At 37.6% G+C, this 12,970-nt stretch overlaps 1 protein-coding gene across 2 annotated transcripts in view; it reads left to right on the top strand.

Moving 5' to 3' along the window:
* The first annotated feature begins 4,525 nt into the window (after positions 1 to 4,525).
* Positions 4,526 to 12,970, top strand: part of CCPG1 (cell cycle progression 1) — a 21,559-nt gene continuing 13,114 nt past the window's right edge. For both annotated transcript variants that reach the window (XM_009706382.1, XM_009706381.1), the window contains exons 1-4: positions 4,526 to 4,594; positions 11,102 to 11,216; positions 12,192 to 12,271; positions 12,455 to 12,662. In XM_009706382.1, the coding sequence (XP_009704684.1) occupies positions 4,535 to 4,594; positions 11,102 to 11,216; positions 12,192 to 12,271; positions 12,455 to 12,662 (463 nt within the window). In that variant the 5' untranslated portion in view covers positions 4,526 to 4,534. The remainder of the gene's footprint in view (positions 4,595 to 11,101; positions 11,217 to 12,191; positions 12,272 to 12,454; positions 12,663 to 12,970) is intronic.

The raw sequence follows: 12,970 nt of genomic DNA, 5'->3' as shown, positions 1-12,970 counted from the left end.
CTGGGCGCTGGCGTTTGCCAACTTCCTTCTCTTTCATCATCTGCCTCTGTCTCTCTGGCTGATGCAAGGTGTTCTGTTTCATAAATTGTGTTATTGCTGCTTTAACTGTTCTGGCACCGGGCCGCTTTCTGTTTCTGATGCGATATGATGATATTTGTGAGAGCGAAGTAGTGGGTGCTGAGCAGGGGGTGCCGGGCTTTGGGATGCGTTGGCTTTTAGAAGCCCCGTTTGCCTTGCTGGATATCACAGCAAGAAAATGGTCTTTATGGGTTGCTAAATATGTTAATGAAGAATGTTACTTTGGGGAAGAAGTTATACTGCTTAGTAGAAATAATAAACTTGCATGAAACCCCTTAAGTATAATACCGCTATAACATGTTTTTATTTATGCTGTGCAACAAAGAAGCTACTGTAGAAGAGAACTGTGAGTTTTTACTTGGAATGACAGCACAGCAAACTCTAAAGAACGCTGATTCCTGTCGGTGTCTTGTTATTCGTCTTTGTCAATGCTTATTGAGGTGGTTTTTTTTTTAGTCTAGGAAGTCCTCTTTTAAGGTGGAGGAACTTAGAAGTTTGTTTAGACTGGAATGATTATTCTTTCTGAGGCTAGTATTCTGCTTCACAGTGGATAAATAGAATGTGGTGTCTCGTATTTATTTTTATATAGATATATGGGATAACTTGGTATTACATTATCAACAATACATATGGCTGTAAGCTTTTACACCTACATTGCATTTCAGTAAGGTTAGGAAAGTAGTTCACATTTCTGATTTCCTGCCACACCACCTGTCCGTGCCCCCCCCCCCCCCAAAAAAAAAAAAAACCAAACCAAAAACAACCCCAAAACCAACAAACCCAAACCCATAGAGGTTGAACTCTTAAATTTCAATCTAGACAAAATAAATATCCACTATATTTAAACGTGATGTCATGGAGAGTATAGGATGTTTGTGGCCCTAGAATCAGCTTTGCCATTTAAACTGGAGCATAGAAGAACTTGAGCTGTAACTTTCTTTTGAAAAACGGTGGCAATGAAGGTATCTAGTAAGAAGCCAAAGCAGTGAAGCTGTGTGTGGGGGGGGCTGTTTTTCTTTTTTTCAATCTTTCCTTCTGGCTTGGCCTGACATACAGGAGGTGTGGAATACCCTGTTGTATTCTCCACTTATCCCTGCTAGACTGGAACACATTAGCATCATCTTGATTCATTAGGAAGTTTGCAGGCTTCATGTCTCTTTAATTCCTGCCCAAAGCTACCTTTTTTTTCGAATAGCTTGCTTTCAGGAAGACAGTGCCGACCATATCCAGCACCTTTGGGCTGGTAGGAAAAGCATACTTGTTCTTTGTGGGTCTTTGTCATTTGGCGGTGAAGAATGCAAGCTGGCAAAGAGTTTGTGAGTAGGTCAGTTTAGCCGTTGGGCTCAGATTAGTCTTCTGTATTTCACTTTACTTAAGGGACTAGATTTGAGCTCAGATTTAGTTATGACTCTGTGTGTTATTAATGTTTTACAAAAATAAGCTGTTTACTCTAGCTGATGATTGAAGTTTAAGAACACTGTACCTAGGTATTTTTTTATTAAAGCTTTTTAGGCTGTTTACCTCTTCTAGAGCTAACTAAATTAATAAAATGCTTTACTTTTAATAACTGTTTTAAACATGTATGTTTGCTGAATGTGCTTGTAGGAATATAGCGACCCTACAGATGCCCTTCAGTCTGATGCCATGTTATCTGTCTATCATAATTTACATAAATTTGGCAGTTCTACCTGTAAACCTCAATGATTTTGTAATTATTCTTTTTTATTCCATTCTTTTTCTTGATATTAAAAACTTTTCTGTTTTGGAAATTGATCACCTGTATGCAGTTAAATATGCAGTATTAATATAATATTCTGGTTGAATACAAGATAAGTAACTTTTAACTCGGGGCCATTTATCAAGGTCGGCAAGTAATAGAAAATGGTGATCGTTTGTCTGCTCGTTCCTCTGTTTGTTTGGTTCTTTGTAATATTTGTTGATTATGCTGATACCCACATAGTTAGATCCTGAAGCTTTTGTTTGGAAGACAGATGTTTAGTGCTCTGTGGAGCCTTAGGCTGTGGTTGTGTATTCAGTAGAACTGGTTTTATGCACTGCTCAATTACCTGTCAGTCTGTGGTCTGGATGGAGAGTGAGAACATGATAGCATTTACGTTGAGTTAGCCAGGGCCTGCGATGAAATGCTGAGTTAGCTAGAGGAAGACAGGTGTTACAATGTCCAGCACAGAGTTTGTTGTTAAAACTTTCCCTTTCAAAATCTGTGAATGCACTTGTATCAATGGATTATTTTTTTTTTTGTCTGTTAAAGGATTTGCGTTATGCAACTTCATTATTTTTCACCTAGCACTGAGATGCACTCAAATTGGCATTGCCATGTTATGAAAGCACAGCCTGAATTTCTTCCATGGTGGAGATCAGACTGATCAGTAAGGACTGGGTAGCTGCCTGTATTTGCCCTAAACTGTATTTTTTTGTGGTTATGCAAAAGGCTTGGTTTTCAATGACAATAAATTTGGTACTCTTGTGATTGCTGTATTCACTGAACTGTAAATAATTAAATGGGAATGTTTTTATACTGAAGAGAATTCTTAAAAGATAATCTTGGATCACCAGTACAGTTTTTGCAACATAGCCGGCAGTGTTTCTGAATGGTGGCAAGTTCTGGTGCTGGTGGTTTCCTTCCTCTGAAAGGAATGCTGCTGCTGAATGCCTGGTCAAATTCAAAATAATTTAATGACAACAAGCAGATGTTATCATCTCATGAGAACTCTAGAATGCAGTCTTTGCCATTTGGGCATTTGTTATTTTGATGATTGAAGAAGTAAGATTTAAAAAAAAATAAATCATTATTTAGAAAAAATTCTGATGGTTGAATACAGTATGACTTTAAAAAAACCCCAACCAACCCAAAACAAAGCAGCCCACTCCCCTCTCCCCCCTGCCAGTGTTCCCTAGCTGAGATTCCAGGAAAAGCACAAATGAAGGAAGAAAAAGATCTAAAGGGAAATGACAACCATGTTCAAAGTAGGGCTTTATAATAAATAGAAATCCAGTTTCTCTGTAAGTTTGATACTCAAGTTGATTCTTAGTGAATATTTTTGCTTTATAAACTGTTGTTGTCACCGTTGCCTTTTTTTACACAGGAACTCCAAATATATTAGTTGAAGTTGATGAGGAAAAAGTGTTATATTAAAAAAAAAATACGGTAACTACTGTAATGCAGAGATAGGAGACAAATGTTTACTGTATTTTTTAAGAAACCTAAATGGAATTGGAAGTTTTTGTTGTGCAAATTTCTAGCCACACTGGTGTATTTAGATATTCTAATTCAAGGTTTGTGTATATTTTCTGTGTTAACAAACTGGGAGTAAAGACAGGATTGATAATAAAGTAGAGAGTAAAGAAATTTAAACAAATAGGTGCTTTTCTTTGTGTTCTTACCAGAGGTAAGTAGATGTGGGAAGTAAAGCAGGTGCCTGAAGTTCTCGGAACTCTCTGCTTTGTCAATATAATTGTCATTTTATAGAAGCTTTATTGAACTATGATTTCTTTTGCTGTTTTGTTATGTTGGATGCAAATCAACACACGATTGGAAATTGTTCTATTTTTGGGAAGTTTTTTTCCCCTAAGATAAATCTATAGTAAATTTTATTGAACAACTTGATATATTTTTATTTTAAGGAACAAGAAACGTATAAAATTTCTTTTTAAAGTTATTTAACAACTTTAAAAAATAATCTGAATGTGTAACAGTAATGCCTACTCTATATTCCTGATACAGTAGAAAAAAATAAACAGGCAGCTTCAGCCAGACAGCTCTTTTCTGAAAATAACTACCAAAGTCATCTGGTGGTATTGTAACAAATAAAACTTGTACTTCAGGATTTTTTGTTCTGTTTTTGTACTTCCCAGATACTCTGTCAATTTTCTTCAGTATCAATATATTTGAGAGTACTTGAAAGGAGTGAAAGAAACATGAAACATTGTTTTACCAAGCAGTTGAAGAGAATTAGTTCCAAAAGATCCTAATTTGTGTCTTCTCAAAAAAACCATGGTGTTTTTCTTGAATAAACTGTATTTCCTCTGCATGTAACAATTCAGAAATGACTTCACCTACTGAAACATGTCTTAAACAACAGTGCTGCGGACAAATTTTTAATTTGATTATTGATTTATTGGCTAGCCTTGTGTGTGTGTGTTTTTTAGCTAGTCTGAGAGCTTTTTGGCTGACTAAAATAGGTACGTACCTAGCAAAGCCATATTTGCTCCAACTATAACAAGATAATAGGAAATATGTACAAAAGAATATATTTCTTTCTGAGCTTTTATTCTTTCTTTTTTTTAATGCCAGAATAACAATATGTGAGTTAGTGTAATGTTCTGTTACATCATGATTTGGATTCTTCTGTTTTCTTTATTTTTTTTCAAATGAGCAGTGAAATTACATATCTTGCATGCTAAAAGAATCTACTTTTACTTGCAGTGTGCTTTGAAAATGTCTGAAAATTCCAGTGACAGTGATTCATCTTGTGGCTGGACTGTCATCAATCATGAGGTACCCAATTTCAAATTAATAAAGTTCTGTCAGTTTAAGACTAGCCATATGCAGTAAAATATTATTTCAACTTTGTAGTTTTTCTTTTGTGTGGATCTTGCATATCAACAGAGAATATAGAAGAGAGATTTATAAATAAGAAAACATAAAACTACTGCTTAAAAATGTGTATCTTTTACTATAGCTGATATCAATTTTGTTATTTAAAAGAATATTTTTTTCAGCAAAGGTTTTACTTTGAAAGACTGCTAGAATTTTAGTGAGATGCTCTCCCCTGTTCCATCTTTCTTGAAAACATTGACATTCTAGGAAACTTCTCTGTTGTTGCTAATAGATTTCTTTTCTTTCCAAATCACCCCCCCCCCCAAAAAAAAAAAAAAAAAAAAGGGACTAATGGGCAGGTAAAACATCTCATGCAGAAGGGAGCAATTCCATGATTTCTCCAAGTCTTTTCTACCACTATCTGATCCTAGCTTCAGCAGTTGCTGTTTAGGAACAGCCCTCTGTCCTTACATTCTGTCTGTCTTACTGTGAAAAAATAGGATAGAGACAAGGTTATGCTCAGTGACTGGAATAGTAGAAGGTGGCATTTTCAAGACTCATGCGAATGCTCTAGTTTGTGCATAACCAACTGCTTTTGTTCCTGACTGGAACAGTCTCTATCTTTGAGCTGAGTCTCTGTGCTCAGGAGGTTGAGGACTGGCATAAAGACCTCTGTGAGATGTGCTGCCTTTAGTCTTTTGCATTGCCTCCTTCTGCTTACAGAATGCATAGGTAGTTTAGAGAGGTGCGCATAGGCCTATTGGATGTTATTTGCATGATTTGAAGCACTTTCATTTGTGTGGAGTGCTGTTCTGCATTGAGAAGGAAATATATGGGTTGTTTAGAGGATCTGGGGTCCCCAGAAGTCAACTGTGTCACAAAGACTGGTTGGAAATCACTTGGAGAGGGTTATGTTACAGAAAGTATGTAATTATATATTCCATACCCAAGATGCTGAAGTTTTCCCAGGCTTTCTTGCCTCAAGCAAAATCTGGGGGAAGCTACAATGAGTAAAGAAATGCCAGTATTTTATTAGGTTTATTGGGAAGTGAAGGTGATGAGAGGGCAAGGCAGCTCTCCTTACATCTGTACTGTAAGGTCAGGAATGAGAACTATGGCCTTCTTGGAGCTTAAAATGATGATTGGTGAGGGCTTGCCATGCCTGAGATCTTGAAAACTCTAACAGCTTGAAAGGCTTGGAGGTGGTAAGAGATTCTTCTGTGAGAAGGATTGAATTTTGAAGTGACTTGAAGCATTCGACACTGTCCCGCACGACATCGTTGTCTCTAAATTGGAGAGATGTGGATTTGATGGATGGACCACTTGGTGGATAAGGAATTGGCTGGGTGGTCGCACTCAAAAAGTAACGGTCAACGGCTGGATGTCCCAAGTGGAGACCAGTGATGAGTGGCGTTCCTCAGGGGTCGGGATTGGGACTGGCGCTGTTTAACATCTTTGTTGGCGACATGGACAGTGGGATTGAGTGCACACTCAGCAAGTTGACCGACAACACCAAGCTGTGTGGTGTGGTTGACACGTTGGTGTGAAGGGATGCCATCCAGAGGGATCTTGACAGGCTTGAGAGGTGGGCCTGTGCGGACCTCATGAAGTTCAACAAGGCCAAGTGCAAGGTCCTGCACCTGGGTCGAGGCAATGCCAAGCACAAATACAGGCTGGGCAGAGAATGGATTGAGAGCAGCCCTGAGGAGGAGGACTTGGGGGTGTTGGTTGATGAGAAGCTCAACATGACCCGTCAATCTTGGGTATCCTGGGCTGCATCCAAAGAAGCATGACCAGCAGGTCGAGGGAGGGGATTCTCCCCCTCTACTCCACTCTGGTGAGACCCCCCCTGCAGTACTGTCTTCAACCCTGGGGCCCCCAGCACAAGAAGGACAGGGACCTATTGGAGCGAGTCCAGAGGAGGCCACAAAGACGATCAGGGGGCTGGAGCACCTCTCCTGGGAGGACAGGCTGAGAGAGTTGGAGTTGTTCAGCCTGGAGAAGAGAAGGCTCCGGGGAGACCTTAGAGCAGCCTTCCAGTACCTAAAGGGGCCTACACGAAAGCTGGGGAGGGACTTTTTACAAGGGCAGGCAGTGATAGGACAAGGGGCAATGGCTTTAAACTGGAAGAGGGAAGATTTAGATTAAGTATTAGGAAGAAATTCTTCACCGTGAGGGTGTTGAGGCACTGGCACAGGTTGCCCAGAGCAGCTGTGGATGCCCCATCCGTGGGAGTGTTCAAGGCCAGGTTGGATGGGGCTTTGAGTGACCTGGTCTCGTGGAAGGTGTCCCTGTCCATGGCAGGGGGGCTGGAACTAGATGGTCTTTAAGGTCCCTTCCAACCAAACCATTCTGTGATTCTGTGACTTTCTTTTGTGTTCTCCAGGGACTTGCAGCAGCTTTTAGCATGGTTCTTTGCAATTCATGTTGAAATTCTGGGTTTCCTTAGCCCTATTGCTCAGGCAGGAGAGCACAAGGCATAAAATAAGTAGAAATGGATGTTGGCACCTTGTGGTGGAAGAATTCATATGGCAGTGCAGGACTGAGCTACTGGCAGCAACTAAGAGAATGTTGTGTGTTTTTTTTTCTTTTTCTGTTAGGCAAACTGTCTCTGAAGAGGTATCTTCCATAAGGAAATATACAAAAGCAATCTAATTATTGTGTAAGGAAATTGCCATTGTAGCTTGTGTGGCAGAAGGTGGAAAGAGCTAACAGACTGTGTGCAGGGCAAAAAGCTAGTTTTGGTTCAAAATACTTGTCTTTTAAGACCTATTCAATTTATGTGTGGTGCTCTATCAAATTTATATGGCTTCACTTGTGTTTCTGTCCATGTTTTGATCTCTGCTGTAGGTTCATTTACTAGGCATACTTTTATTTAGGATGAAATGCTAGAATTCCCTCATTCTTTGAAGTCTTGGGGTATAGCTATTTGTAAAGTCACTATTATGAGTGCGTAGCCCTGGTTTAATTTGTGTGTTTGTTTCCTATCTTCTGATGTTTGACTAGTTGTATAAAGTGACAATGGCTTTATTCAAAGTAATTTTTAATTCCTAGTAGAATAAAGCTTGAGACAAAAGAAACAAAAGAGAAGCAATGAAAAGTCTGTTGGGATGGGATTCCTTATTGCCTAGGTGTCTACAGGATAGGCGTCTGAATCTGGTGTTGGTTTCTACGTTTGCATTGTATAGATTAAATCAATACAATCAATGGAGTCTAGAGAATGATCATTCTTATGCTGTGGTCAACAGATACATTTGATCAAATGACTTGCTGTCTTGACTCCACTGACTGTATTGATTGTAAAGGTGCCTTCAACAACTTGCTCAGGTGTAGACACTGGAATTTAGATAAGATTAATGTTTTATCTTTCCCCTAGCAGTGAACAAGGCAGGCCTAAGTTGCTCAGAAACTCTGAGAGGCCCTACCTATTGGTGTGGACCTCCAGTATACTTTTCTCCTTTAGTCTTGGAGGTTTTTGTATCTCTTCAGATCTTGACTGATGTGTGGGTGTAGTATGGGGTGGATTTGTTTGTTTGTTTTGATTTTTAAGTATTTAGCGTTGTCTTGTAAACTGAGCAGGTTATTGAACCAGAATCCTCCGAGCAAATGAGTTAGCTGTTTTCCTGGAGTGACACTTACATGTTGGCTGTATCTTCTTCTTGTCTGCCCCAAAACATTTTCAAGGAACACGGCTTGAGATATTTCAGCTCTGGGGCCCCCAGCACAAGAAGGACACAGACCTTTGTAGGAGGAAAACAGGAAATAATGGGAAGAGATCATGAGTAGTGATCAGCTGTTTTTCCTTCACAGCACGCTCCCTTATTTGCAGATTATAATGAAAATCTGGGTGATTTGAAGGGTAAGCCATTACAAGCTTGTGATTGTACTCAAGTTTTCAAAGCTCAGTTCAGTTTCAAAAGTGCAAGAGGTGTGGTTTGTGGCTTATAAATGTTTTCATTTCTGTCGGCAGCAAGGTAGTATTTAAGAGATGGCTAAAACTTCTTTGCTTTGTTTTGATTTGGATGACAAGTTGGGAACCCTGTCACCAACAGAGAAACAGAAAACTCACTCTCTCCAGTCCAAGCAGGATACAGGAATGCGCAGGCTGCTGGACCTTACAGAGTTCTGATAAAAGTGAAAGGATTTAGGAGTTGGCTACAACAGTTGAGTTACTCAGCTGTGAATTGCAGGCTTTATTTTCGTACTTGGGATCGTTATTGTATGGTGTAACTGAAAATGAATTATGTAGTCTAAATAAATTAATGTAACACAAGATTATAGGAAGGCAGGGATTTGTGTAGCCAAAGCAGAACAGATTTCTATGGTGTAGAGATTTTCTGTTCCCAGTTATTCTTCCCTGATTGAAATAAATGAAATAATTCTGTTCCGGGTGGGAAAACACTGGTGTTTAAGAACTCCCATTATTGGCGTTCTGCTGGCAAGACAGCTTTGAATCTGAGTGTGAAGAAAGTAGAATGAACGGGATAGCTAGATACCCTTCACACCCTTATCTAGGGAAGGGGTGATGTGGGCTCCTGTATGCTTCGGGGAAATGGTTTGGATATTCAGGAAAGGGATAGAGCTAAGCATTAGACAAATTTGGAATACTATAGTATTACTTTCTCATGTATTATTGTGACCTGTATTGATGATGACACAACAGAATCAGTTTCTGGATTTGTTTTGCCATTTACAAAGACATTGAGTTAAGAGGGGCAAGAAATGGCAGTTGGCTAGATTGGGGTTGCAGAGAATTGACAGCTGTGTATGATGAATTTAATATCTGCTTTAAACAGAGAAGTGATGCTGTGTATCGTTGGACTGCTCTTAAGAAGGGACTTGCTAATTTTGTGTAGGAAAAGGACTGCAGTGAGGAGGCAATATCCTTTCTCAACCTCTTTGATGAAATGGAAGGGTCATGGAGGTCTAGCAACAGATTAAGTGAATTGGAGAGTTCAGACATTCACACTAGACTGCACGTGTTTAAAAAAGGATGTCTTACCTTGTACTCAGCTAGCCCAGTTTCTTGGTATTTTAGCTAAAATTAATCTGTTTTAAGCTGTATTGCTGATGTTTGCCTTGTTGTAGAGCCTGGGCAAACTAAATTTTTGTTATTCTTTTTCCTCTTCACAATTTAAGAAATGAAAGTAATGGTTCTGTTACACCAGAGAACAATTGTCACATAATAAATCTATATACCTATCTATAAAACCCAACCAAGCCAAAACTCCAAATAATTTTATATTTTCTTTCCTGAGATTCCACTCAGTTTTTAATAAGTTACTTATAAGTGAGTGGTGAATTTCTGCAAAACACTTGAGATTAAAATTGTCATACTTTCATAGTAAAAAAGAAAATAATACAAAGTATTTGTCAAATTACTAAAGCAGTTAATTTTTGAAGCCTTTTAAAAAGGAACATAACTTTGTAATGTGATCGTAGAATATATCTTATGGAACTGTTTTTGAGCTATCTAATCTTCCTGAAGTACAGTTTCTTCTTAAAAACAAAAGTATACATGTTTGCTTGAGTCCTGAAATGAGGCATCTTGGGAAACTGATCTGCAAGTATTACTACTACTGTAATTTCACACCTGCTGTTGCAAAAATAACACTCTCTGTTTACAAAAACAGCTCAAGTTATTTATGGATCAGAGTGACTTAGTGTTTTTCAGTTACTTTTTGCATGTTTATAGTTTTCTAATAACCTAAATTGTGTTCTATCAGTTCTTTTCAATAAAAATTACAATATGAAGATTAAATATTTAGGCCTTTAGTGCCCTGCAGTCTGTGAGCGTTCCTGTTTTTCTCTGGGGTTGTTGCTGACTGGCAGCTGACTAATAACTAAGGCTTCTTTCTGGATTAAAGACAGAAATCCAATTTAGAGATTGTATAAATATTTATTTTCCTGGTATTAGAGCTGTACTGTTAAAACAGCCATTCAAATTTGTTTAGAGTTATACGTATCTTTTCCTGGTAGTAGTACTTCTTATAGTTCATGGTGGTACTCTTGCAGTTCCATTTTGGGGAGAGTGTGTGTATATACATACAATAGATGGCCGTATGTGCAAGAATTACATCCCATGTTCAAAACTCATTTGACAACCTCCTTTGTTTCTCTAAATTCTATTTAATACACAGGTTTAATAAAGCTAATAGAAAATAGTTAGCATAGTTGTTAATTGATGCCTAAACTGCCTTTTTTTTTTTTCCCCTAGAATTGTCCTTCTCTACCTGTTTTCAGTCATCGTCATAAGTATTATGCACTAACAGTTATTTCCCTCTAGTTAATTACTTGGTATTCCTCTTACTTTCTTTGCTTAAAATCTTCTTCAGTTTTAAAGGTTATTATTCTTCTCTTCTGTTTTTATTATTAATGTTCGGTTTTCTTTGTAACCCTTTTCTTCTGCTCTATTGATGAAAACCCCGATAACTGTAACGTTTATTTAAAACTCTTCAACTCCAGGGTTCTGACATAGAGACAGTGACTTCAGAAAATGGAAGCACAAATGATAACCATGAGTTTGTTTCAGAAGAATGCCTTTCTTTGCAAGAAGAGGAGCAATCAATTGATTTGCAAGGTAAGATATTAAAAGAGGAGAAGTTCCATAAAATCGCTAAGTATCTGTTGTACTATTGGCACAGAATTAGTATTTTTAGTAGAGTTTGTATACTTTGTAGGCCTCTGTCAAAGTACTTGCTTCGTCTGTGTTATGGAAAATATTCGGTCATCAACTTTATAAAAGTAGTTTTCTTGAAACAGATGAAATTAGTAGAATGTGTTTCATTTTGTCAATACTTTAGATGTGTTAGAGAATAGTATGCACTGGTGTTGCTGGAAGATAGTTTATAGAAGTGCTTTTGGTCAAATAAATATTCCTTAATAATGTCATAGATCAAATAAGAGTAATTTGGAAGGAGCCATCAATGCTTTTACACCTAAAAAATAACATTGTGGCACTGTGTTAGCATTTCTCGAGTTGAAAGTAGAAGTCCAGTGCATATTAATATAATGAAAATCCTTCCACCTATTTTAATTACTAAATTTAATACTCAATTTGTTAATGTTGGTATGAGAACACAGATGTGATGGGTTCAGTGTGCAGTTGACTGAATTTGAGCTTGGCTATGTTTCTAAATTAATGATGTTTCCTTGTAGAAACACGACTAGACACTCAAACTCCAATGACTATCTGGAAAATATTTTAATTATCCTAGCATACAAATGTACTGTGGTATCAACTTATAGTATAGTGTTGGTTTTTATCTAACTGTGATTTTCATTTATAGATTACTTGCATTATGACCAGGATGAGCATTTGAATTTAAGTATTCTCTAAAACATTGTATTACATAATGACAAACTGGATTCTGATGTTTGTTAGAGGAATATTAAAAATGAGACTTAGTATATTTTTATAAAACCTTCTGTGATATGAGTAGATAATAGAAATCTGTCACAATTACACATACTTTAATATTATATGGGAGTGGTCGTAATTTGTGGTAACTGGTTTTAATCCCATGTTTGTTTGCTTCTCTTTTTATTTATATAGCTCAGTGCAACAATGGTGAAGAGATAGCAGCGGTAGATAATACTCTCTCTGCTGTTGAGGAAACTCAGACGGTTCCAGAGGTAAATTATGTTATGTTACTCAGAAGCTTCTGTAAGCCCCATCTGACAATGCAAAGCAATATTTTGAAGGCATTAAAGATACTGATATTTCCTTTTTTTAAAGCATTAAGAATTATTCTTGTTTTTTTAAATTACTTTATATTGTAGGTATCTTAATAATTTTCACATTGACCATTTCCCTAGCGAAAGAAAGACAAAATCCCTGATGATGGGTCCTGCATTGGAACTATTAGCGATGATTCTGACATTGTTACACTTGAAGCTCCAAAACTGGAAGAAACTCAAAGTCAGGAGGAAGCTCCAGCTGATGGTGAAGAAGCTCAAAGTTCAGAGGATTTTAACATGGGTTCCTCCTCTAGCAGTCAATACGCGTTTTCCCATCTAGAAACTGGTAAGAGCAATAAAATACTAAGCAACTGTGTGCAAAAATGTCACCAGGGGAAAACTAAAAAAATCGTTGCTTAGGGAGCCTTCTTTATGTGGAGAGGGAAAAAAAAATTGTCTTGTTGAGTACATGTCCAAGTATTTGCAGTCTTTAGGACAACTGTAGTTGCCCTAACTCTAAAAATTTGTCCAAATGTATGTCTGCAATCTTCTTATTTGAAAGCGTTCATTATTTTAAATAGAAACTGAACTTCTAGCATAGTTTTAAGAAGTAAGATTACTTTTATTTCATAGAATAGTTGTAGATTTGGGGGG

Source organism: Cariama cristata, unplaced genomic scaffold, assembly GCF_000690535.1.
Source record: "Cariama cristata isolate BGI_N322 unplaced genomic scaffold, ASM69053v1 scaffold538, whole genome shotgun sequence".
In the NCBI taxonomy this organism is placed as follows: Eukaryota; Metazoa; Chordata; class Aves; order Cariamiformes; family Cariamidae; genus Cariama; species Cariama cristata.
This window is presented reverse-complemented; position numbering and strand designations above follow the sequence as displayed.